The 27,018-nt window shown below is 37.9% G+C and overlaps 2 protein-coding genes across 3 annotated transcripts; one reads left to right on the top strand and one right to left on the bottom strand.

The window, feature by feature from the left end:
• The first annotated feature begins 6,960 nt into the window (after positions 1-6,960).
• On the top strand, positions 6,961-10,578 carry LOC119912009. The gene is made up of 3 exons (XM_038730983.1): positions 6,961-7,141; positions 8,024-9,333; positions 10,545-10,578. The coding sequence occupies exons 1-3, from the start codon at positions 7,067-7,069 to the stop codon at positions 10,576-10,578; spliced, it is 1,419 nt and encodes a 472-aa protein (XP_038586911.1). The 5' UTR covers positions 6,961-7,066.
• A 12,007-nt stretch (positions 10,579-22,585) lies between these two features.
• On the bottom strand, positions 22,586-26,637 carry LOC119911456. 2 transcript variants are annotated; one of them, XM_038730341.1, is made up of 2 exons: positions 25,634-26,637; positions 22,586-23,443 (listed from the first exon to the last, which is right to left on the bottom strand). In XM_038730341.1, exons 1-2 carry the CDS (start codon positions 26,414-26,416, stop codon positions 23,354-23,356), a joined length of 873 nt encoding a protein of 290 aa, XP_038586269.1. In that variant the 5' UTR covers positions 26,417-26,637; the 3' UTR covers positions 22,586-23,353. The 2 variants fall into 2 exon arrangements, with proteins under 2 accessions (XP_038586269.1, XP_038586268.1); XM_038730340.1 differs by lacking the exon at positions 22,586-23,443 and adding an exon at positions 24,254-24,591.
• Positions 26,638-27,018: the final 381 nt, after the last annotated feature.

Raw genomic sequence — 27,018 nt, 5'->3', positions numbered from 1 at the left:
TGATTTAAATTTATTTTACTAGGCCTAATGAAAACCTCTGCAGAGCTGCGTGCAGTATCTCTCTCTCCCATGAACACCACTGCACAAATCTGTCCAACACAACGCTGTGAATGTAGGAGAGCCACCACTTTTCAACACAAAGCGACGCCATTGCTGCTGTCAGTCATTTAAACGTAGCACAGTAATGTCACAGTTAATATCGTGGGACGTTTATGCTGGAAAAAATAGTTAAAAACTTGACAGGTCAGACAGAAGAAACAGAATTCAACTTTTAGCTTCTGAAATGTTTAGACGCTCAGCATTGATCAGGAGGACGGCTGCTTTACTCCAAACAGTGTCTCTGTATGAACCTGGACTGAGTGTGAGACCTTTTGGACGTGTTGAAGATTATTTAACTTTAGATCCTGATGATCCTGTCGGCTTGTCTGGAGATTTAAATATGAAGTCATGCTGCTGCGGCTCGTGTGTAAATGTGTACAGCGTCTCTCTTCGAGAGCGTCATGGGTTTCCCAGGTCTGGACACTGACCGTCGATGGGGAAACAGTTTTTCAGCTTGAAATGAGGGTTGTGACGGTGTCCTCTACACCGGGGACATGTCTCCACCACTTTTATACAGTTTCCTGTAAATCAGCTTGCAACATGAAATGTTAAATAACAAATACAAATTCTATGAGAACTACTTGCACAACAGAAAAGCATGAAATGCCATGTAAATCTAGAAGAAACAGATCTGCCTTGTCCAACAAAAGGAACTTCAGTCTGCACAACTTCTTGAAAATGCAGCCAGAATGTTTCTTGATCTTTTCTCCTGTTGAATACTGTTTTACAAACCGGTCACTTACAAATGCATCAACACTCACTCACAGCCATAAAAACTTTACATCTCTGCCTCAACCTGCAGAAACTTCACCTCCTGCTCCATACGGATAAGTGAACACGTCAAAGGCAGGCTCGTGTTGTCGTTCGTTTGACCTGATCGTGTGTATGACTCAGGACGAACGGGTCGTCTCAGTGAGTAATTCATTGCGTGAAGGATCTTGGACTCTTACGTTCACTCGTTACACAGCAGCTGGGCTCCATCAGCACAGGAAACAGAACTGATTAGTTCAGGACTCATAACTGTGGGTCTCTGGGTTTGAGTCGTTCATTTGTCACGTGACCTCTCGGCTACTGTGGAGCAGGAATGAAGTAATCGTTCAGCGCTCACAGGGGTCCTCAGAGTCTGTCTTCACTCGGCAGGCTGACTTCCTGCCAGCACCGGGGACTGACATTATATATCTATTTTGTTAATTATGTGACATTTAATAAAGCATAACATTATTACAGCACAGTGACGTCGTGCTAAGTTATAGTTTTAACACAGTAACTTTAGTCCTGCTAGTGTTTCCAGCCAACAGCTGATGAGAGTTGTTCTGGACTTCAGAGCCCTGACAGGGTTCTACCTGGAGCTGAATTACCTCCGAGGTCGTCTCCTCTCCAAAACAAACGGACCCGGACATTAAACCATTAAAACACAGCCACGTAGCAACGTTAGCGTTAGCCCTTTGGTTTACAGCTAACAGCTGATCCGGTCCGCCAGAGAACGCAGTGTAACTTTGACTTTTTCTTTATCAGCAGAGCCGTGCTGTTGTTTCAATGCTCCTCACTGGTGAACAACCTGCAGTGTTTCAGATTATTATTAAACTGGTTCAATTTTAATAAGAGTGTGTTTTGTGTTCTGTTTATTTTTTAATCGCCCACTAGAGGCTGCAGCGCCGCAATAACCAGCCTAGTTAAAATGAACCAAATGACACAAAAAGAGATTAGTTCATTTTAATGAAAGAGTTGGTGACTGGAGTCTTTCTAAAGACTTTCCCCATCACTAACAGAGAAACTCCCACTCCCTCCCTGCTATGGAGCTAAATTAGGGCCAAATGTTTTGTTAATTTGAAAAAAGAAATTGTAATCGAAAAACTAAAACTTAAAAAATACAACCATGTACTCAAACCAAAAATAAGTTTGCCAATTTTTTTCAGTTTAAATAAAATATTGATTTATTTCTGGAAGTATTTTTAAGAAATTATTTGTTTTTATTTTTCACTTTTCCATATTTTGATATTTTAGGACTTTTATTTTTCAGTTCCACGTTTTATGTTTTCAAAGTCAAAGCTTATTTTTTTTTACAGCATCAAATCTTTTTTTTACAGCTTCAGATCTTTTTTTTTCACTTTCAAATCTATTTTTCAGTTTCAGATCAGTATTTTTCAGTTTCAGACTTTTGGCCTCGATTTTGCGTGGGGGGCGTGGCTTCAACGGAGAGGGGCGTGGAATCATGAGTGACAGTCTAACAAAGAAGGAAGAAGACTCTCCTCAGTCATGTCGCCTTCACGAGACGTAGGCACTGCGAGAACCGTGGCTCCATGCTTTCTATCCACCATATGCATGTGATTGGCAGTAAACAGACTAATGCCAGTGACTAAGTTCCCTTTAAAAAGCTGTTTTGGACAATACGTGGGACCAATTACACTATATGAGCAATAAATTGTGCCAGTTTGTGCAGTTCAGCAGCTACACTTTAAGAATGAACTTCTCCCACTTACACGTGCGACCATGAACGCACCGCTGTATTCACTCGCCATGGCAACCCGCTGGCGCCATGGCAACCAGTGCATAGGTAAGACATGTGAAATATATGGGCCGTTTTGAATATATTCTTTGGTGACATTATCCCACAGTGGCTAATTATTTTATCGTAGGGACACATAAAGGGAAAATGCGTTTGAGTTTGACAAGTGGACCAAGCTGGAAATGAAGCATCGCTTGGATTAGCATGAACTAAGTTAGCTTCATCCTACTAAAGCTAGCTAGTGTTTTCAGTAACTAGCTCAAGTTGTTTTATGCCTTTAACGTGGATTTTCTTTGTTAACCTCTGTTTGTCAGAACTCGACAGAGAGTCTTATAAACGTGCTCACACACAACATCTCTCAGGGACATCGTCATCTGTAAGAGATGGCCAGGTTTTAGATGGAATTTTATTGTTCAAGTTCATTTTAAAGTAATTTAACTAGTTAATATTTTATTTGAACATTTATGACCATAATAAAAAAAATAAAATCAGTTTTAAATCATGCAGATCTTTCCCTGGATTTTTCTCAAGAAAAAGTTCCCTAGGAAAGAGAAAGTTACAGAGTCCAAAGACCTATAGCACACCATATACAAAAACCTGTTTACCTGTTAAACATAAATTCAGAGACAACCCCAACCTCATCTGAAGAGTCTGAACTTGCTCAAGCAGGGCTTGAAAAAGACATCTCACCATGTCCAGGGATATGAGTCACGAGGAGGTATTAGAGATTAAACTTTGCACTAAACGTCTTATATTTAAAACATGACCCTTTTATCCTAGTGGTAGGATATTCTTCAAGCATTGAGACATCAGCTCCTAGTCATGGCAGGGAGGACAATAGACAAAAGAACAATTTCTACCTCCATCTGCACTGTTTACTGTGTTATAAGTTATTTTAATGTATGTTTAATGGATGTATGTTTCGTATGCTACTGGATACTTGAATTTCCCTCGGGTTAAATTAAGTGCATCTTTCTATCTATCTATCATCCCTTAGTTATGTTCTCTTAGTTCTTTAGACTACTGCAAAATGAGTACCCTAAGATGCAGGGAGGGACAGGTGGATGGCTGCTCTACAAGGCTACAGGTGGAGAAAAGTAGTAATAAAATATCCATTTTCAATGTTAGACGTGTGAAAACGACCAGATAGATCCAGATAGTTTCAATGACAGCCCCCCTGTACACCATGACACCTGCGGTACTTTTATGTTCATTTTAAACGTATATGTAACTTGAGTACTTGTTTTTTCTATTCGTACTAACATGTCTCACATGTGCTTTTGTAGAGAAAAGGACAATCTTAAGATGGCTGAGACACCTGCTGCGAGCCAGAACAATGGAGAGGAGCACATCAGAAGGTGAATACTGTGTTGTCTACATACATAAACATCTTCGTCCTACACAGATCTTAATTCTGCAGGTTTTGCAGTCAACATTAGTAGCTATTTATTGATTCGAAGTTTGGTTTGGCAGTGTTGATGATGTGTGGAAGAGTTGACCTAGAGAAACAGTTCAACATCCAAATCTCCAGAACAAACATTCTGGAGAGAGGCTACTGCAGTGGCAGCGTCAAAAGAAAATTCACACAGGTGCTCTCCGAAAAGAATTTCTCACAGGTAAAACAAAAGGAAACATATTTGAATCCACAGAACAGTCTCACCCAAATCATGAAGAAATGTTACACTTTTATTAGTAATATCTGTCTGTCGGTCTGTCCTCGAGTTGTGTATTAGGTTTTCTATAATGTACAAAAATTAATAAAACAACAACCCAAATTAGACAAACCCTACTGAAATGATCTGAATGGCTAAATAGAAATACATTTTTATTATCTTGGTTGGGATTCTAATTAAAGTAATATGGTCTAAATTAAATGGCTAATAGTTAATTCACACGATAATAAAATATTACTTGACATAAGAGACCCTAGACCAACACAGTTATTGTGTTTGGACTTGTGTCAATAGAAATGATTGCAGGAATTGAGAGCAGTTTCTTTGAGGGGCCAAAGCACCAGAGGAGTCTGTACAAGTGGGTTTATTTTTATACAAGTCGGGACAAACGGTTTCTTTCTGTGAAATGTTTTTTTAAACATTAATGCTTGATTTGTGTAAATAGGACTGTTGGAGAGATTTTGGCAGTAAGTTTGGCACGAGTTGGCCCGGCCCCTGCCTTTTTCAGCCCATGGACTTACAGTTACTTGTGTAGTGGCCAGATAAACCCGGCGACTCTCAACACTGATGCAGCTGCAGATGTCCAGTCGCGAGCGTTAACTGAGCAGGTATGACCTCTGTATGAAGGAAATGCTGCGTTGATCAAGTATACAATATTTTCATGTGTTTACATGGGAAAGAAATTTTCTTCCTGTGAATTAAATTTATATTTTCAGGTTGAAATGTCAACTGAACAGTCAATTGAAGGCCTTTCTGATGAAATCATAAATTGTGGAAATACTGGATCTCAGTGCAAAAACAGTCCATTGTTTGGTATGTTGAGACATATATTTCTGTTTGTACAGTAAAACTAATAAAAGGTATTTTTTTGTAGCAATTGTTTTCCTGTCTACTATTGTAGTGCCTTTGTACTCCATGCAGCGCTGAGGCTGCAGCCTATGTTGGAACATCTGAGAGGAGGCCTGCAGCTGGATGACCTTCTTTCGCTAATCAGGCAGTACCCAGATATCTGCCAGCACGTTTGTTCCCGGTGAAGATGTAAAAGTAAGCAAAACAAGACCATTTAGTAAGAAATGCTTAACTGCTATGACATTTTATAATGAAATGGTGACACGATATACAATCTTATCTCATCATAGGTTAATGCAAAGTTTGTCATGGCATGATAAATGTTTAGCACCGGTTGCTACTGTTTTATGCGGAAGAGCATTAGGGCCACGTGTGAATTTTTTTTTTTTATTCTGAGATTAAAGTCAGAATTCTGAGATTAAAGTCAGAATTCTGAGATTAAAGTCAGAATTCTGAGATTAAAGTCAGAATTCTGAGTTTAAAGTCAGAATTCTGAGATTAAAGTCAGAATTCTGAGTTTAAAGTCAGAAGTATGAGTTTAAAGTCAGAAGTATGAGTTTAAAGTCAGAAGTATGGGATTAAAGTCAGAAGTATGAGATTAAAGTCAGAAGTATGAGATTAAAGTCAGAAGTATGGGATTAAAGTCAGAAGTATGAGATTAAAGTCAGAATTCTGAGTTTAAAGTCAGAAGTATGAGATTAAAGTCAGAATTCTGAGTTTAAAGTCAGAATTCTGAGATTAAAGTCAGAAGTATGAGTTTAAAGTCAGAAGTATGAGATTAAAGTCAGAATTCTGAGTTTAAAGTCAGAATTCTGAGATTCTGAGATTAAAGTCAGAATTCTGAGTTTAAAGTCAGAATTCTGAGTTTAAAGTCAGAAGTATGAGTTTAAAGTCAGAAGTATGAGATTAAAGTCAGAATTCTGAGATTAAAGTCAGAATTCTGAGTTTAAAGTCAGAAGTATGAGTTTAAAGTCAGAAGTATGGGATTAAAGTCAGAAGTATGAGATTAAAGTCAGAAGTATGAGATTAAAGTCAGAAGTATGGGATTAAAGTCAGAAGTATGAGATTAAAGTCAGAATTCTGAGTTTAAAGTCAGAAGTACGAGATTAAAGTCAGAATTCTGAGTTTAAAGTCAGAATTCTGAGATTAAAGTCAGAAGTATGAGTTTAAAGTCAGAAGTATGAGATTAAAGTCAGAATTCTGAGTTTAAAGTCAGAATTCTGAGATTCTGAGATTAAAGTCAGAATTCTGAGTTTAAAGTCAGAATTCTGAGTTTAAAGTCAGAATTCTGAGTTTAAAGTCAGAAGTATGAGTTTAAAGTCAGAATTCTGAGATTAAAGTCAGAATTCTGAGATTCTGAGATTAAAGTCAGAATTCTGAGTTTAAAGTCAGAATTCTGAGATTCTGAGATTAAAGTCAGAATTCTGAGTTTAAAGTCAGAATTCTGAGATTCTGAGATTAAAGTCAGAATTCTGAGATTAAAGTCAGAATTCTGAGTTTAAAGTCAGAATTCTGAGTTTAAAGTCAGAATTCTGAGTTTAAAGTCAGAATTCTGAGATTAAAGTCAGAAGTATGAGATTAAAGTCAGAATTCTGAGTTTAAAGTCAGAATTCTGAGATTCTGAGATTAAAGTCAGAATTCTGAGTTTAAAGTCAGAATTCTGAGTTTAAAGTCAGAAGTATGAGTTTAAAGTCAGAAGTATGAGATTAAAGTCAGAATTCTGAGATTAAAGTCAGAATTCTGAGTTTAAAGTCAGAAGTATGAGTTTAAAGTCAGAATTCTGAGTTTAAAGTCAGAAGTATGAGATTAAAGTCAGAAGTATGAGTTTAAAGTCAGAAGTATGAGATTAAAGTCAGAAGTATGGGTACCTGTAAAGGTCCCATGTGAGAGAATCACTTGCATGATGTAAATTAGCCCGGGAACCACACACTGACCGAAGATGTCGGATTTAAGTGAGTTTTTGCGTGTTGGAGGGGTCCCAGATGAAGCCATTTCATTACTGGAAGAACAAAAGGTGAGTAAAAATGAAATATGTGTTAGTTTGTTGCATGGCGTTTGTAAAAACAAAGGAAATTCAAGGGGATGAAGGATGTGTAATGCAGGCACGAGTTAGCATGTTTTGATAGCTAATATGGTAGCTAACAAGAATATTGGCTGGTTTTTGTGTTGTTGACATTTTGGTTGTATTATCATGTTTTAAACTGCCTTCGAAGACCGAGTGAGAGCATCTGTAGTCGGTGACTAGTGACTCTTGTTGTCTGTGTTTGTTGACAAAAGAACGGACGCGGCAACATTTCAGCCAGTCGCGCTGCTTCTGTCCTCCTGTCTGCTCACTGTGTCCGAGGGCAGCTCCTCACACACAAAGCGGACAGCAGGTGAATATAACGTGTTACTGAAGCTGTTGGGTGTTTTAATGTGTGTTTTTCCTTAAGACTGTACAACTCAAGCAAGTTCTTAGCGCTCCGCCGTTTCACGGAGATACTCGTTTGGCTGCATCTCTATTTATGACGGAAGCTTCGTCAAGCAGCACAGAGCAGATGAACCGGACAGGAAGTCTGACACAGAACGGCATAGAGAATCCGGTCAATTTTCAAAATAAAACACCCTGTGCGGACTCCCGGTCGTAAATCAACAATAAACACAGTTAAAACAGACAAAAAACAACAACTATTAAACTACTTTACCAGCCTTCTATGGTAGCAGAAACGCATATTAAACTTACATCCTGAACTGAGATTAAATTTTTGTTTTTTTATTACATTATTGTACTGACTCCTGCACACAAGGCTTTCCTGAAATATTTGATCAGTATTTTCCTACTAACACTTTTACTGATTTAAGGGGCATAACCTTAACATTATTTATACATTGTATTTTCTTTTTTTCTTCTGTGCAGATTGACAGCAACGTTGTCGCGCTGATGGATGATGCAGCGCTGGCAAATTACATCCCCTCCTATGGAGACCGAATTGCCCTCTTCAATTTCTGCAAAAGTAAAAAGCCCATCTCAAAGCGAAAACAAGGACTTTTGGAAAAACTTTGTGAGAAAATGAAAGTCAGAAAGGAAGGCACCAAGGAAAACGTATCAGATGCAGACACAAGATCAACACAGACAAAGAAGCTTAAAACAACCCGAAATGTAGAGATAGGATGGATTCACAGTGATGGTAATGTAGCCAGACAGGTGAGGGCAAAGCAGGGAGGTGGCACCAGAAAAGTTAAATTGGCAATTAATGCTGGATTAAAAGACATCCTTCAAGAAGGAAAGAAACTTTTCTTTCCTGATGGAATATCTCCTAAAGGATCAGAATCAGATTTCGAGTTTGAGGTGTGGGACTTCAAACAGAACCGCCTCACTGATGACACCTGCCTGTCCATTGGCACTATGTATGAGACGTCAAGGCTGACAATGTTACGCTTTTACATTGCAACAAAGCAAAAAGAACTTGATGATACCAGCGAGACATCTGAAGTGATTCTTGTCTCAGCACACAGTGGAAATGAAATCAATACAGCAGATCTACAAGTAGAATATGTCATGGGCGATTTTGATGGAGTCCAGCGTTCTCTAGATATGTCTGTTGACTCAATTACCTTTGGTCCCCTCTACAGTGTTGAAGAAGACACAGATGACACTTTGATCTATGAGGGTTTTTTTACACCCCCCAGTCCAGCTCATCCAGAAGAAGTGATAACAATCACCATACATCATGCTAACACTTTACATGACGTGATTACAGCTTTCTCTGATGCAGAGATTTTGAACAAAGCACTGAATGTGAGACGCATACTTCCAGACAACAAAGAAGAAGCAGGAAGTGGATCTGGGGTCCTGAGAGATGTTCTCAGCTGTTTCTGGCATGAATTCTACGATCGATGCACACTTGGTACAACAGTTAAAGTGCCCTTCATTTGCCATGATTTCCCTGCTGAAACATGGAAGGCAATTGGCAGAATCCTTTTGAAAGGTTGCCAAGATTGTCAGTATTTGCCAAACAAACTGGCACTCCCCTTCCTTGAACAGGTGCTTTTCAACAGTGTGTACAGTGATCTTAAAGCACATTTTCTGCAGTTTGTGAGCAGCCAAGAACGTGAGGTTCTGATGGAAGCAATGACTGATTTCTCTGCAGTTGACTCTGATGATCTTGTGGAAGTTCTTGACGGCTATGGCTGTAGAAGGAAAATCACAGCGGAGACTAGAGAGAAGTATCCAATACATTCCATCAAACTCATTTTTGACAGCTATTTCCGGTCCCCCCACCCCACCGGATGTCTGTATGTAACTGATAAGAGGGTTGCGTACATCCTTCCATTGTGTGTTTTTCATTGATTTAAAGACTTTATTAAGTAATACAACTTGAATGAATTAACTAGGAGGTGTTTGTGACAATAAATTTATCATTAAAAAAGTATAGCAGTGAGTTATAAGTAAAAGGAGGAATCTCCGGGGCCAGCAAAGGATCAGTAGGAGGTTTCTTTGGAATCAAGTCAGTCTTTATTATTAAACAAGTGAAGAATAAATTGAAATAATGACAGCAAAGCAGTAAAATGGTATAACGGTGAGTAAAAATTACCTTCAACAGCATGCAGCAAAATAAGAGTGAGTTCCAAAATTAAACTTTGTAAAATCTTTGCTAAAGCTTTGTGTGACAAACTTACCATCATTTAAGAACTAAAGAATAAGATGAAATAATTACAGTAAAATAGTATAACAGTGAGTTAAAATTAAACAGCATTTTTTAATTACCTTCAAAATCTTTGCTAAAGCTTTGTGTGACAAACTTACCATCAGTAAACAAGTGAAGAATAAATTGAAATAATGACAGTAAAGCAGTAAAATGGTATAACGGTGAGTAAAAATTAAACAGCATTACAAATTACCTTCAACAGCATGCAGCAAAATAAGAGAGTGTTCCAAATTACTTTGCTATTGCTTTGTCTTACAAACTTGCCATCATTATCACTCCAAAGCTGTAGCCTAGTCTTAAACTTGTGAGTCTTAAAACTTTAATCCTTCTAGAGTCTGTGTCTCTTCTTCTCTGTCCTCTCTCATTCTGGTGTAGCATAGGCTGTGGGGTGAATTGAGGAATGTGCTCCACCCCCCGCACCTCCCTCTGTTTTCTCAACGAGGCGTGTTGTGTGTTTAGCTGCCATCCTCAGGTAATCTTGTAGACCAGTTATTAACTTTGGTTATCTATAACCCAGACTCCGGATGTTAAAAAAACGATCTGGTTTTATCAGACAGAGTTCGTGAGTTCGTTTTTGAAACAGGAAGCTATTTTTATCAGCCGGAGACAAGAGTTTGGAACTAAATAATAATCTGGTTGTACCAGAAGTAACGGCCCCAACCCCTCATCAGTTATCTCCCACATGCAGAGCAGCACTCGTGTGTTTTTTTGTTTTCTTACTTCTATAAGTACCCTACCAGAAATCCAGAGGTCTTCACACTAGTGACTTGAATCCAGAGCAATGACCCTTCAAAGAGAACACGGTACGCATTCAGCCTTTCCTCCACAACTAAAGAAATAGCAAAAATCGACACTTTGTATTTTCATTCCTGCGTGTTTTCAATTAACAGTTTTTGACTTGATCGACAATGGGCTTCATTCAACCGAATATCAACTTGAAGGTAAGAGGGCCTTCTATGTACTAGAGTGAAATAGAAATGTTCTAAATTTAAAAGTGTACTATCCTGATGTGTATTTTGTATATTGTTTTTACAGATTTGTACTCAGGCGAGGAAATAGGTTCTACAAGGGAGAATGGCATTCCATCAGCGCAGGTTGTAGATCTCACAGGAGAAGTCGGTAAGTAAGGTTACCTTAACTTTTAATCAGTGTGTAGGTTTTATTTATTTATTTACAAACTTTTACGCAGATGTGGTAACAGTACTCTTTTCTTTCATTACACCCACAGATGGTGCGAGCGATTGTGAACGGTACTTTATGCAGGGTCTCTCCCCTACCAATTACGAGGAGAACGGTCCGGTTCCGGAATCGGATCAGCCCTCGGCTTCGGTACCGCAAGCGTACATAACACCGGGCTCCCCGGAACACGATGAGCCGGATGTGTCCCCGGAATCACCCGTCGATGATGTAGAGCGCTCCAGTCAGGCCGCAGATGGGAGGTCACGTAACGGATCACCGGTAGAAGCGCGGGGACTGACAGCGGAGGAAATCATTCATCCGGACCCAGCAGAACCGTGTACGCCGCTGAATCAGACTGAGCCTATACCGAACAACGGACCTCGGAAAAGGGAACACCGTAGAAGGCTCATTTCAACCAGCAGTAGTAGGAGCAGTAAGTAAATTGTTATAACGCTCTAAAACCATTAACCTAGAAAATATGCAGTCATAAAAAAAGTATAGCCTATATACACAGTTTCCCGTGATACCATGTTGCTGATTATTAGGCTATACAATTAATGAGTTAAAAGTATTCCACACTATTTTCTCAAATACACACCATGTCAAATGGTATGCACCAAGTAGTCTTATGAGTTATTCAACCTGAGTCTAAAAGCTATTTTGCTTCTTTTTCATAAAGTAGGCTATTACTGTGGTGTTTGTTTGTTTGTTTTGCACTTCTACAGTGTTTTGGTACTGATGTCTGACATTCAGGGTATTTAGTTACAAGATAATGTAAGAATTAAAAAAATATAGTTTGCTTGTTTGCTAAAAAGTATTAATGTAGTGATTTGTAGGGGTGATGCCTGACACAAGATTTCTATCAATTTTGCAATGTACTTGTTTCTTCAATATAAATTTTATAGGATTGCACTTTATTTATTGACTGCATTACAGAAACGTCCATTGTTGGCTGGCATGTAATGACACGGAGTTCCCTCTTAGTTCCTTCTTAGCTAGCATGGAGCGACACTCCAGCATGGAGGAATTAAAGAATGGGGTATTTCTATTAAGAGAATATTGTAATCTAAACTAAATATTTAATTTTTAGTTACACTTACAAAATAAGGACAATTCTTATGTAGCAAAAAAAACCAAAACTACAAGTGTTAACAGCGTCCAAATAACTCTAAAGTCCAAGAGCTAAAGTTTGATCCTTCTACTGAGAACCAGCTGCCTTTTGCTAATTAGGGTTTATTAGACTATTACAGAGGTCATGAAATCCAGAACCCTTACCTTGGGGATGAAGTATTCAAATGCTAGTTAACTACTTTGTTGACATAACAGGACAGTAGTTTTCTGTTGAAAATAAAACAGAAGGTTGCTGTGACCTCTTTTTTGAGACCATGCTGTTTCTATTTTTTTTTCTAGTGTCCCCTTCCATAGCATTTTTCAGAGACACTACAAAAGAGGAAAACAGATTGCCATCGATAACCCAAACTCTAGGGTTAACTCGCAATTTTCATTACATTTGTTATGTAGTAAATCTACAACTGCAAAGCAATTTAGTGATCCCTACCATGTAGTGATCAAATGTCAATGCTCTCTCTCTCTTCCCCATATTTAAAATGTGTAAAACTAATACCGCAAAACTCATCAGGATCAATCTTCTATGTGTAAGTTAACATGTTGCAAATTTTACCCTTGCTACTAAGAGTTAGTACAGGACACGCAACATTAGTCCTCGTTTTCCGAGCTGCTTTCTGAGCTGCTTTTGTCAAGCTTTGTGAGACCTGAAAACATTTATTTCAGCCCCACAATGTTTCTACATCACTGAAAAGAGCATGTGAAAATCTAGTTTTGGGGAGAAGTCTGTTTTTGCTTGTGATAAGCTAGCCCAAATCACACCATCAAAACTTCTAGTTTCACATTTAAAAAATCCTGCCCCCACCTTCATACTATTTACCTGTTTTGTGAAGCACATGCAGGAAGGATTGAATTACAATCAGCAGTGGTTTTACATGTCAACATTAGGTTATTGCAGAACAACAAAGAAGCCCCCTGCTGTGAAGAAGCATTTTGAGTAACAGAATTACATATCATGACAAATACATTAGTATGTACCACCGGTTGTTGTGGCACTAAAAACTGAGTTGATGGCTCACTATGACTCTGAACTGATAGTAAAACACATACTTTTGTATTTGTATTGTGTATTTACCATGGGGTTCGTGCCCTTCCCTTCTCATGTTCGCCTGTTTGTCCCTCTCGTCTGTGTTCTTGTTACACGGTGCAAAAGAAAAAATCTTATCCATTCTAACCAAGACAATACATATGTATAAATATTTACAACTTTACTACAAGTGTTATGTCAGGATACTGGATATTAGAAATCTAAAACTTCAAAGCAATGTTAATTACATTTTCATTGGCTTCAGAGTTTTCTACAGCAACTGGCTAGGAGGTGTATCAAGTCATCTGGAAAGGGACATCATGAAAGTGATGGCAATTTTTAGTGAAGTTATATGTTATGGGCACTTATCTGACCAAATAGCAAGTGAAAAGGGCAAATGCTTGAGTGACAAAAACAATGCAAAGCAGGAGAGCAAGAGTCAGAGAGACCAACTGACATAGGTTTATATGGGGACAAGCAGCTGTACTGTCCAACAAAATACTAATGATGACACTAATTTTAAATTTAAAGTTTGGTGATGTTGACACTGACTAGCATTAAAATAGCTTTAAAAGCGGCTTGCTAGTTAAACATTTCTATTGGGGCATACCTGTAGAGATGTGCCTTCCAGAGCGGTTCTAATACATGTGGGTGGAAAATAAAAACATGTATTAAGAATATATTTAACATAATAATTTAATAGAAATACGGTAGCTTTGCTTAGCCTACATGCAATGAATCAATGGCCTGACTCTCTCCATCCCTGCAGAATGTACAGGCTAGTATACCACCATATAGTTGATCATGTGTTATACGCTAATTCCAACATTTCTTTTCTTGATTCCCATGTGGAGAGACAAAACTTTTTAAATGACGTGTACATTTTGACTGGTTTTCCACAAATGTAGCAGTAGGTTATATTACTTACTAAAGAGGATGTCTTTAAAGACTGGATGTACTGATCGTCACCAGTTTCAGCACTATCCTTAACAGACGTGTCTTCAGTATTTCCATTAAGAGCTTTAGCCCAAACTCCTGATACTTGTACTTGCTTCATTTCCCTACAAGTGTTTTCACTGTGTTGTGTTGACTGCAGTCTTAGGGTTGGACATTTTAATATTAAGTTCTTCTGGGGTTGCAAATATTTTGAACGTCCTGCTGTGCTTTCCCATGAACTAGTCTGATTGACTGTAAGAATCAGGTACATATTCCTCCTCTGATAAATTCTATTCACTTGGACTTGGTTCTTAAAAAAAGCTTAAAAAGGTCTTAGTGAGAACATAACTTTGAGAATAATTCCGTAATGACACTTACGAGCCTACCTAACTATTAACATGTTTAAGCTTAAATACAGATTTTTGCTGTTGAAAGTAAATAACAAAACTCATTGTATCACGCATAATCTATACTGATAATCATTTAGATGCTTCATTTGGTTGTTTTATTTGAAGCATGTGCAATTCATCGGTTGGGTTGATTTTTTCACTTCACTTTAATTGAGGTGCAAATTGACGTTTATGTGTCTCTTTGTTATTTATCAAGAAAATATATTGGTGAACCAAAGATTTAAAAAAGTTAAATTAAAACACTTAACTACCACCTTCACTGAAATAGCATTCTAACAGAAGATAAAAGACTATTACTTATTATGTTTAAAGTTAAGCATTCATGAATGCAACATTTATTTATTAAAATACTCCCCTTTACATCTCACACCACGCCACATAAGAGGGGAAAAGGGTTCATCTGGCACATTTTCCAAGGCTGGTCCTGCTGAGGAGCCCTCCTCAAGTTGACCGTTGTGCTGACAACAGTATTGATTATGAAATTACATTTTCATTAGCAAATTACACTTCTAATTTGGTGAAGAACTTAGAGCTACTCTAGTGCACATGAACATTGAAGTCAACATGGATGGCACCAAAATGCACACCAAAGACAGTGTGGACCAAACGGTATCTAGACAAATATTTAACACTTTCAGCAGTCTATTCAACTATCTTAAGTCTTGCAGGTTGCAATCCAACAAGTTTGCAGCAACCATTTTCTTCACAAACAATCTGAAATACTTTAAACACATACATCATATAAAAAGTCAAATTGGCTTCCATGTAAAAACTATACAGTCTCCCATTTTAGAATCTTATGTTTGTACCTCTTTGCAAAGTTTTAGTACAAATTTTCTTGATAAATAACAAAGAGACACATAAACGTCAATTTGCACCTCAATTAAAGTGAAGTGAAAAAATCAACCCAACCGATGAATTGCACATGCTTCAAAACAAACAACCAAATGAAGCATCTAAATGATTATCAGTATAGATTATGCGTGATACAATGAGTTTTGTTATTTACTTTCAACAGCAAAAATCTGTATTTAAGCTTAAACATGTTAATAGTTAGGTAGGCTCGTAAGTGTCATTACGGAATTATTCTCAAAGTTATGTTCTCACTAAGACCTTTTTAAGCTTTTTTTAAAAAAAAAACAAGTCCAAGTGAATAGAATTTATCAGAGGAGGAATATGTACCTGATTCTTACAGTCAATCAGACTAGTTCATGGGAAAGCACAGCAGGACGTTCAAAATATTTGCAACCCTCAGAAGAACTTAATATTAAAATGTCCAACCCTAAGACTGCAGTCAACACAACACAGAGTAAAAACACTTGTAGGGAAATGAAGCAAGTACAAGTACCAGGAGTTTGGGCTAAAGCTCTTAATGGAAATACTGAAGACACGTCTGTTAAGGATAGTGCTGAAACTGGTGACGATCAGTACATCCAGTCTTTAAAGACATCCTCTTTAGTAAGTAATATAACCTACTGCTACATTTGTGGAAAACCAGTCAAAATGTACACGTCATTTAAAAAGTTTTGTCTCTCCACATGGGAATCAAGAAAAGAAATGTTGGAATTAGCGTATAACACATGATCAACTATATGGTGGTATACTAGCCTGTACATTCTGCAGGGATGGAGAGAGTCAGGCCATTGATTCATTGCATGTAGGCTAAGCAAAGCTACCGTATTTCTATTAAATTATTATGTTAAATATATTCTTAATACATGTTTTTATTTTCCACCCCAATATATTAGAACCGCTCTGGAAGGTACATCTCTACAGGTATGCCCCAATAGAAATGTTTAACTAGCAAGCCGCTTTTAAAGCTATTTTAATGCAAGTCAGTGTCAACATCACCAAACTTTAAATTTAAAATTAGTGTCATCATTAGTATTTTGTTGGACAGTACAGCTGCTTGTCCCCATATAAACCTATGTCAGTTGGTCTCTCTGACTCTTGCTCTCCTGCTTTGCATTGTTTTTGTCACTCAAGCATTTGCCCTTTTCACTTGCTATTTGGTCAGATAAGTGCCCATAACATATAACTTCACTAAAAATTGCCATCACTTTCATGATGTCCCTTTCCAGATGACTTAATACACCTCCTAGCCAGTTGCTGTAGAAAACTCTGAAGCCAATGAAAATGTAATTAACATTGCTTTGAAGTTTTAGATTTATAATATCCAGTATCCTGACATAACACTTGTAGTAAAGTTGTAAATATTTATACATATGTATTGTCTTGGTTAGAATGGATAAGATTTTTTCTTTTGCACCGTGTAACAAGAACACAGACGAGAGGGACAAACAGGCGAACATGAGAAGGGAAGGGCACGAACCCCATGGTAAATACACAATACAAATACAAAAGTATGTGTTTTACTATCAGTTCAGAGTCATAGTGAGCCATCAACTCAGTTTTTAGTGCCACAACAACCGGTGGTACATACTAATGTATTTGTCATGATATGTAATTCTGTTACTCAAAATGCTTCTTCACAGCAGGGGGCTTCTTTGTTGTTCTGCAATAACCTAATGTTGACATGTAAAACCACTGCTGATTGTAATTCAATCCTTCCTGCATGTGCTTCACAAAACAGGTAAATAGTATGAAGGTGGGGGCAGGATTTTTTAAATGTGAAACTAGAAGTTTTGATGGTGTGATTTGGGCTAGCTTATCACAAGCAAAAACAGACTTCTCCCCAAAACTAGATTTTCACATGCTCTTTTCAGTGATGTAGAAACATTGTGGGGCTGAAATAAATGTTTTCAGGTCTCACAAAGCTTGACAAAAGCAGCTCAGAAAGCAGCTCGGAAAACGAGGACTAATGTTGCGTGTCCTGTACTAACTCTTAGTAGCAAGGGTAAAATTTGCAACATGTTAACTTACACATAGAAGATTGATCCTGATGAGTTTTGCGGTATTAGTTTTACACATTTTAAATATGGGGAAGAGAGAGAGAGCATTGACATTTGATCACTACATGGTAGGGATCACTAAATTGCTTTGCAGTTGTAGATTTACTACATAACAAATGTAATGAAAATTGCGAGTTAACCCTAGAGTTTGGGTTATCGATGGCAATCTGTTTTCCTCTTTTGTAGTGTCTCTGAAAAATGCTATGGAAGGGGACACTAGAAAAAAAATAGAAACAGCATGGTCTCAAAAAAGAGGTCACAGCAACCTTCTGTTTTATTTTCAACAGAAAACTACTGTCCTGTTATGTCAACAAAGTAGTTAACTAGCATTTGAATACTTCATCCCCAAGGTAAGGGTTCTGGATTTCATGACCTCTGTAATAGTCTAATAAACCCTAATTAGCAAAAGGCAGCTGGTTCTCAGTAGAAGGATCAAACTTTAGCTCTTGGACTTTAGAGTTATTTGGACGCTGTTAACACTTGTAGTTTTGGTTTTTTTTGCTACATAAGAATTGTCCTTATTTTGTAAGTGTAACTAAAAATTAAATATTTAGTTTAGATTACAATATTCTCTCAATAGAAATAGCCCATTCTTTAATTCCTCCATGCTGGAGTGTCGCTCCATGCTAGCTAAGAAGGAACTAAGAGGGAACTCCGTGTCATTACATGCCAGCCAACAATGGACGTTTCTGTAATGCAGTCAATAAATAAAGTGCAATCCTATAAAATTTATATTGAAGAAACAAGTACATTGCAAAATTGATAGAAATCTTGTGTCAGGCATCACCCCTACAAATCACTACATTAATACTTTTTAGCAAACAAGCAAACTATATTTTTTTTAATTCTTACATTATCTTGTAACTAAATACCCTGAATGTCAGACATCAGTACCAAAACACTGTAGAAGTGCAAAACAAACAAACAAACACCACAGTAATAGCCTACTTTATGAAAAAGAAGCAAAATAGCTTTTAGACTCAGGTTGAATAACTCATAAGACTACTTGGTGCATACCATTTGACATGGTGTTGTATTTGAGAAAATAGTGTGGAATACTTTTAACTCATTAATTGTATAGCCTAATAATCAGCAACATGGTATCACGGGAAACTGTGTATATAGGCTATACTTTTTTTATGACTGCATATTTTCTAGGTTAATGGTTTTAGAGCGTTATAACAATTTACTTACTGCTCCTACTACTGCTGGTTGAAATGAGCCTTCTACGGTGTTCCCTTTTCCGAGGTCCGTTGTTCGGTATAGGCTCAGTCTGATTCAGCGGCGTACACGGTTCTGCTGGGTCCGGATGAATGATTTCCTCCGCTGTCAGTCCCCGCGCTTCTACCGGTGATCCGTTACGTGACCTCCCATCTGCGGCCTGACTGGAGCGCTCTACATCATCGACGGGTGATTCCGGGGACACATCCGGCTCATCGTGTTCCGGGGAGCCCGGTGTTATGTACGCTTGCGGTACCGAAGCCGAGGGCTGATCCGATTCCGGAACCGGACCGTTCTCCTCGTAATTGGTAGGGGAGAGACCCTGCATAAAGTACCGTTCACAATCGCTCGCACCATCTGTGGGTGTAATGAAAGAAAAGAGTACTGTTACCACATCTGCGTAAAAGTTTGTAAATAAATAAATAAAACCTACACACTGATTAAAAGTTAAGGTAACCTTACTTACCGACTTCTCCTGTGAGATCTACAACCTGCGCTGATGGAATGCCATTCTCCCTTGTAGAACCTATTTCCTCGCCTGAGTACAAATCTGTAAAAACAATATACAAAATACACATCAGGATAGTACACTTTTAAATTTAGAACATTTCTATTTCACTCTAGTACATAGAAGGCCCTCTTACCTTCAAGTTGATATTCGGTTGAATGAAGCCCATTGTCGATCAAGTCAAAAACTGTTAATTGAAAACACGCAGGAATGAAAATACAAAGTGTCGATTTTTGCTATTTCTTTAGTTGTGGAGGAAAGGCTGAATGCGTACCGTGTTCTCTTTGAAGGGTCATTGCTCTGGATTCAAGTCACTAGTGTGAAGACCTCTGGATTTCTGGTAGGGTACTTATAGAAGTAAGAAAACAAAAAAACACACGAGTGCTGCTCTGCATGTGGGAGATAACTGATGAGGGGTTGGGGCCGTTACTTCTGGTACAACCAGATTATTATTTAGTTCCAAACTCTTGTCTCCGGCTGATAAAAATAGCTTCCTGTTTCAAAAACGAACTCACGAACTCTGTCTGATAAAACCAGATCGTTTTTTTTAACATCCGGAGTCTGGGTTATAGATAACCAAAGTTAATAACTGGTCTACAAGATTACCTGAGGATGGCAGCTAAACACACAACACGCCTCGTTGAGAAAACAGAGGGAGGTGCGGGGGGTGGAGCACATTCCTCAATTCACCCCACAGCCTATGCTACACCAGAATGAGAGAGGACAGAGAAGAAGAGACACAGACTCTAGAAGGATTAAAGTTTTAAGACTCACAAGTTTAAGACTAGGCTACAGCTTTGGAGTGATAATGATGGCAAGTTTGTAAGACAAAGCAATAGCAAAGTAATTTGGAACACTCTCTTATTTTGCTGCATGCTGTTGAAGGTAATTTGTAATGCTGTTTAATTTTTACTCACCGTTATACCATTTTACTGCTTTACTGTCATTATTTCAATTTATTCTTCACTTGTTTACTGATGGTAAGTTTGTCACACAAAGCTTTAGCAAAGATTTTGAAGGTAATTAAAAAATGCTGTTTAATTTTAACTCACTGTTATACTATTTTACTGTAATTATTTCATCTTATTCTTTAGTTCTTAAATGATGGTAAGTTTGTCACACAAAGCTTTAGCAAAGATTTTACAAAGTTTAATTTTGGAACTCACTCTTATTTTGCTGCATGCTGTTGAAGGTAATTTTTACTCACCGTTATACCATTTTACTGCTTTGCTGTCATTATTTCAATTTATTCTTCACTTGTTTAATAATAAAGACTGACTTGATTCCAAAGAAACCTCCTACTGATCCTTTGCTGGCCCCGGAGATTCCTCCTTTTACTTATAACTCACTGCTATACTTTTTTAATGATAAATTTATTGTCACAAACACCTCCTAGTTAATTCATTCAAGTTGTATTACTTAATAAAGTCTTTAAATCAATGAAAAACACACAATGGAAGGATGTACGCAACCCTCTTATCAGTTACATACAGACATCCGGTGGGGTGGGGGGACCGGAAATAGCTGTCAAAAATGAGTTTGATGGAATGTATTGGATACTTCTCTCTGAGACTCTTCCTACAATAATTGATGAAATATCACACAAAGAACTGGTTCAAAAACCCATGTTTGTTATTGACTGCTGGAGGGAAATCACCCATCCTCATCTGTCCCTCAGTCCAGAGGCACTGACCAAGTTGTTCTCTGACCTGCAACCAACCACAAAAAAGGTCTGCAAACTGCTGAAATTTGACATCAATTTGACTCCAAAACAGAAGGAAGTCGGAAATCATCTGAAAAGATTCATCAGAGAGCTAGATGAAGGTAAACTTCAGAAATTTCTGCGGTTCTGCACTGGATCTGATCTCATAGTTACAGACAGCATCTATGTGGAATTTGAAGAAATGACAGAGTTCGCGAGAAGACCAATTGGGCACATGTGGGAAGATTCTGCTCATAGCTGACAGCTATGAGATTTCCGTTCAGAATTTAATGCAGTTCTTGAAAGCAGTGTCTGGGTAATGGACATTGTTTAGATTGACTTAACCATTACCACAACAATCCACTGTTAAGAGTTTTTCACGTTTGATCCAATTATGTAGAATTACATGGACAGAATTGCAAGGAATGGTGAGCAATAGATATTTAGGACCTACTATAAGCACTTCAAGAAAGCTCAGCCTTGGTTACAAAAACTATAGTGCTATTATCCCTTGTTTCATGTGTTTTAGTGGTGCATTCACAAACTATAACAAACTGGTATACTGTCTGTTACCAATGCCAGATCCATCTCCGCCAGATTCAAGTTCTCAAGCTGCACAACACAAACCTCACTGGACAGAAACATGGTTTGGTCATGTAATTGAGGTTGAGGGCTTACATTCCAACAGCAGCATGGACTATGGCATGCATCATCACTGTTGTGTGCAGTCAGCTATAGAATATGATGAAACTGTGTTTTTGCACTTTTATTCATTTTTATAAGTTGCAAATGATGCACCACCCAGGTGAAAGATGTGTGACGCCAAAAATGCCAGTCTGCAGTCACTGGTCATGATCTCATGTTGGACTGGTTCTTCCTTCTGAACAGACCACATCTTCAACAAATTCTCTTTGAAGTTCAGACCCTTGCAAGTATTTGTTGCTAAAGAAAAAATCTGAAGTGGGGTTAATAAGTCATACAAATCCAGAATTGCAGGTATTGTTGTTTTCAGCAAATCTGATGTGTTCTCTTTCAATTTTGGACATTTTTTACTGATTATTATTGCACAGGCACTATACAATGCAGTGTTATTATTACCCACCTTGTGGATCATCATATTTGACACCAGCAATGGCAAAGGGGTGGAATTGTTCAGGAATCATTGTTCCTAATTCTCAGGTTCTCAGCTGCTGTGTTATTTCAGTACCAGAAATTATTTCCTTGCTACTAAAAGCAAGTCTGGCATATAGCTTTTTTTTATAGCTGCGTGCAGGTCTTTCACAGCATTCACTTGCCTTAAATCTACACCCTGTTTATGGATGACTCTTGAGGGTATTTTGTGATACAGACCATGGTTAAATAGCTAATTTTACCTGAAGTGGTCTTGATCTTTTACATTAGGTTACTGTTGTAGAAGATGTTTTGTTAAAGAGGCTATATGAGAGTACAGGATATAAGGATAAACATTTAACTTTTGTATGCATCAAAATAAAATGGACCTTTATATACTACATTATGTAGAATTGTTCATGTAATGACCACTTTTAGCTCATTAGCATCGCTTTAGTTGAAATCTCTTAAGTAAATCCTCTGTTTGTAGCCATGTTAAATGTTACTTTTAACATTCAAATGTTAGTTTACAGAATTGAGCAATTCTGGTTATGTGCTCTTCACAGACTAGCCTATCCGGTTATGAGATTTAACCATCTTAATTATTTGCAGGTAAGGTAAAAAAAAGTGATGGGATAAATGAGGTTTAAAATACATTTATTTGAGAATGTTACCAAGCATTTTATATGTTGTAGTATTCATATTGGACACAAATCAGCTGGCAATAAAAATAATTATGAAAGAAGTGTGTGGACAGTAATACACACTGCATTGTGAGAATAAGGCTCTGAATTTACAACAAGTCATTTAAAGATGCAGAAAAATCACCTGAAAATGGTGCTGCTGAGGGTCAGACATTTCTAAGGAATATATAGAATATGAAAGCCTATATTTTTATCGATACATTTTTAGCAAAATACTCTAATGTTTAATTAAGTTGTTCCACTGCTTAAAAGCTTTAGAACACAGTTTATTCCTCAAATATCCTCACTGCATACAGAATAGTACTTAATACATTCATTTGTCCCCATTTTAGCATCAGTGTATTTCTTAAAAAATATTTCACTTATTGCCTGTTTATAAAAATGTAGTTGTAGTTTTCTTTCAAACTTCACCTAAACCTTTCAATATTAGCTTGGCTGGAACCAAATCATATGAATCACAGAGAGTTCAGACTCAAAATTGTTTAGGTATGTTATACGCATGAATAATCACGCTGATGAATAACAAATGATAGATTACACTGTTCTCTCCACCATAGCAGTAGACAGTTCTCTAGAGATTCTTGATGTCCATATTATCCGTTTATGTCTTCATGTACTTAGATGTATCCCAAATATTCAACTGTTGAAAAGCTAACTGACAGCAATGCTGAATAATTTGGTTGGGACGATGTAATACAAACAGTTCAGGTCACCCCAACATCTTCACCATGGCTTTGGGCATGGTCCTTAGGTCCCTGAGAAGTTGGAGAAGCTGATCCTCCCTTTCTGGATGTCTTTTGTGATCCAAAACATGTCAGTTGAATGGAGAGGCAGTGATGAGTGGGGCGAAGAGGAGGGTCCATACCTTAGAGAAAAACAGATCCAGTTATTAAATAAATCTACCACATAAACATTAAAGCTTTTTACTTTTCAGAGACAAGGTGACTACAGAAAACAGTTATTTGGGAGCTGGTTAAATTAAGCTGAAAATAATATAAACACATACAGTATTGCAACAAAATAATTATATAGAAGTTTACATATAAATACGTTTATATTGTCAAATACTGGTTGAAGATTTACATCTTTTATGACCTCTGTTAGTTTGTATTCAGTTCCTCTTTACTGTAGTCTATACTGCCAGTTTTCCATCTCATACTGTATTTTGAGTTTTGCTATATTACATGTACAGTCGTAGTACCTGCACACATTTCATTTCCTATTTAATGTGGATAGTCGAAACAAGGGTTGGCTTTGTCTGATGAAGAGATATTTAGGTACAAACATTTTGTCTTTATTGTGCTCTATACTGGTTATGTTCTCTGTATATGTTCTGTCAGGATAGTGCTGCAGTCATCTTGAGTTCCTGCAGTTTAACAAATTAAAACTTTTGGATTATACAACCATTGCCCCATAAATGGTAAATGGCTACATAGCACATACATACAATTGCACAATTACAATTACATATAATTTATCCGAAGTGCTTTACGTAGTTCTTTGCCACTCAGTCACCCAATGACACACACACACACACACACACACACACACACACACACACAGGTTCACAACAGTACTGTGTGGGAGTACAGACCTAACAGACATGATCCATTCATCAAATATTTTCCTGTATTTCCTCTCTTAAAAAAATGTACAGATCAGCTGCAGCAAGTGGATCTGCTGGAGCCTCCCATCCATGTTCCTCCATTAGTAGACAACACAGTTCAAAAACCGTTTCATCGCATGGAAACTGGCCTTTGGGAGTACACTCTTCCATACACAAAGTGACCTCCTCCATGGCAATAGGTTTGAGTCTATCTTCAGCACTGTGCAACTCTGGGAATGAGTACATCACAAACGGCCGACCCGACGCTGCGTCATCACTTGCACGTTGTCTGATTTTGTGTGAATTCCATGAGTTGACGACTTCGTCAAGTTCATCCTGCATAGAAAGATACAGTAAATACAGACTACAAACGTGTAATATAGCTGGTCTTATAGTATGTAACTACTGCCTGTCTACACTGAGACCTAGGCTGCTGCATTGTCATTGTATGCCCCCGTCAGCTACAGCACACAACAATAATCAATGTAAAAATATACAGCAATATGCCAATAGCACCTCCACCAAACAGCAAGGGCACACAGAATGATTATGTACTGATGCATGCACACAGTAACTATAAGAAGCTCAGGATGCAGCTCTAACTAAAAACCCTGAATGCTCACTATACGTTAACAGGAAACTAGGGCTGGACCTAGTTTCTCAAAATAAATCCCAGACAGTAAGTGTATCTTAATAGGGGGCTAGTGAGTTTCATGTCTGATATTAATACAATTAAGTTCTTCTTTCAGTGTTAAGTCATTTCAACATGTTTCAGCTGTTAGCTTCTTCTGCTAATGCACTTGAGCTGTCAGCTCGAGTTTTGCATTTCAGCTTCCACATTTCTGAAATGCATTTCAATTAATATCAGCCAGTTTCTTCAGCCATTTTTAGCTGCGCTTCAGCAATTTCTTCGGCTTTTATTCACAGCACAGATTGTGGCGGTAGCAGTGGCAGCTGGGAGATACAGCAGCAGGAGCTAAAAGCTTCCAGCTCTCACACACACTTTCTTAAGAAAATGCAAACATTGTAGTTTCAGTAATGATAGTATGTAGAAAAAAATACAAATTACTTTAGGAAATATTTAAGGTGATGGCTATTTTAGCAAACCGCCCAAATGTATACTTGTATTGCTTTAAGAGGAGTCTCTGGTCTCTCAGGGGAGCTGGCTCCCCGGTATTTCAAACAATCCATAAGATGCATGCTGCCCTGCTTGTAGTGCACCTTGACATTTCCTATTTAGATTATGATCATTATTATGATTATTATAGTTCAACACTATTGTATTATTATTACTACTACAATACTACTTTTATTACTGAATCATTTCAGAAGGCATTTCTATTAAGATATTTATTTTGGTGAGGAAAAATATTTTTACCTGAACAAGATTAAGGAAACAGAACTGTATAAGACTTTTGTCCAAAAAGTCTCCTGTGAAGTGGCCATCATCCTGGAAAGATTGAAATAAGTTCATCCAGAACTGCGCACTCTGTTTGCGGAGGGTACCCCACCATCCCTCAATGCGCTGGTTTGCTGTGCTTCTTCCATAAAGGAAACTTCTCTCCCCTGCAAAACTGTCTGGGTGGTGTCTCCTCTCTGGACATCCACCTATGTATGAAACTGTTTTGATGAAGTAACTTGCAACTACTTTAGGGTCGCTGTTCGTGGTATAGGCCTCCATCCATAACACATAGCGACTAAAACCATCTATACAGCCACTGATGGCAATGCCATAGGGCTTTAATTTGTCATAGCCATCCATGTGCCACAGCGCATTTGGCCCTCTGCAGCTGTACTGACGTCTTCTCAAGCGTCGTGCTCGTCTTAATTCCACACCTTGCGGATCAACCAGTTTGATGATGCGTCTTATGGTATCTTGTGACACAACAAATCCCTGTTGAACTGCACGAAGATGTAGCCACCGATAACCCTGCATCTGACCATTGGTCATGATTTCATGTTGGACAAAAGCCAGCACTTGCTCCAAGTCAGACTGATTCTTCCTCCTGAACAGACCAAGTCTTTTACAAATTCTCTTTAAAGTTCGGACACTTATTACTGTCTGATTGTTATGTGCTAAAATAGCAAGTATTTCTTTATTACTGAAAGAAAGTCTGAAGTACAGTTTGATATGATCATCCAAATCTGACATTGCTGGCATTGTTGTGAGCAGCAGAACTGATGTAATCTATCCAGTCATTTTGAGAGGAGACTTCTGCAGAAATTGAAGAGGGCAATTCGGTCTCCATAGGAGGGGATGTAATTTGCCAGCGCTGCATCATCCATCAGCGCGACAACGTTGCTGTCAGTCTGCACAGAAGGAAAAAAGAAAAGACAATGTATAAATAATGTTAAGGTTATGCCCCTTAAATCAGTAAAAGTGTTAGTAGGAAAATACTGATCAAATATTTCAGGAAAGCCTTGTGTGCAGGGTCAGTACAATAATGTAATAAAAAAACAAAAATTTAATCTCAGTTCAGGATGTAAGTTTAATATGCGTTTCTGCTACCATAGAAGGCTGGTAAAGTAGTTTAATAGTTGTTGTTTTTTGTCTGTTTTAACTGTGTTTATTGTTGATTTACGACCGGGAGTCCGCACAGGGTGTTTTATTTTGAAAATCGACCGGATTCTCTATGCCGTTCTGTGTCAGACTTCCTGTCCGGTTCATCTGCTCTGTGCTGCTTGACGAAGCTTCCGTCATAAATAGAGATGCAGCCAAACGAGTATCTCCGTGAAACGGCGGAGCGCTAAGAACTTCCTTGA

This window comes from Micropterus salmoides, unplaced genomic scaffold (assembly GCF_014851395.1).
Source record: "Micropterus salmoides isolate LMB-PRFRI ecotype aquatic unplaced genomic scaffold, ASM1485139v1 Ms_hic_scaffold_2, whole genome shotgun sequence".
Classification (NCBI taxonomy): Eukaryota; Metazoa; Chordata; class Actinopteri; order Centrarchiformes; family Centrarchidae; genus Micropterus; species Micropterus salmoides.
The sequence above is the reverse complement of the archived record's forward strand: the minus strand, read 5'-3'. Positions and strand labels throughout refer to the sequence as shown.

What these genes read in the sequence shown, in the direction of transcription:
- LOC119912009 (XM_038730983.1), top strand. Translation starts at nt 7,067, where the DNA reads ATGTCGGATTTAAGTGAGTTTTTGCGTGTTGGAGGGGTCCCAGATGAA. An exon ending in CATTACTGGAAGAACAAAAG is followed by an intron (nt 7,142 to 8,023) that starts GTGAGTAAAAAT and finishes TCTTCTGTGCAG; the next exon opens with ATTGACAGCAACGTTGTCGC. An exon ending in ACAGCGGAGACTAGAGAGAA is followed by an intron (nt 9,334 to 10,544) that starts GTATCCAATACA and finishes TACTTCTATAAG; the next exon opens with TACCCTACCAGAAATCCAGA.
- LOC119911456 (XM_038730340.1), bottom strand. Translation starts at nt 26,416, where the DNA reads ATGCCAGCAATGTCAGATTTGGATGATCATATCAAACTGTACTTCAGA. An exon ending in GTTTCCTTAATCTTGTTCAG is followed by an intron (nt 24,592 to 25,633) that starts GTAAAAATATTT and finishes CTTTCTATGCAG; the next exon opens with GATGAACTTGACGAAGTCGT.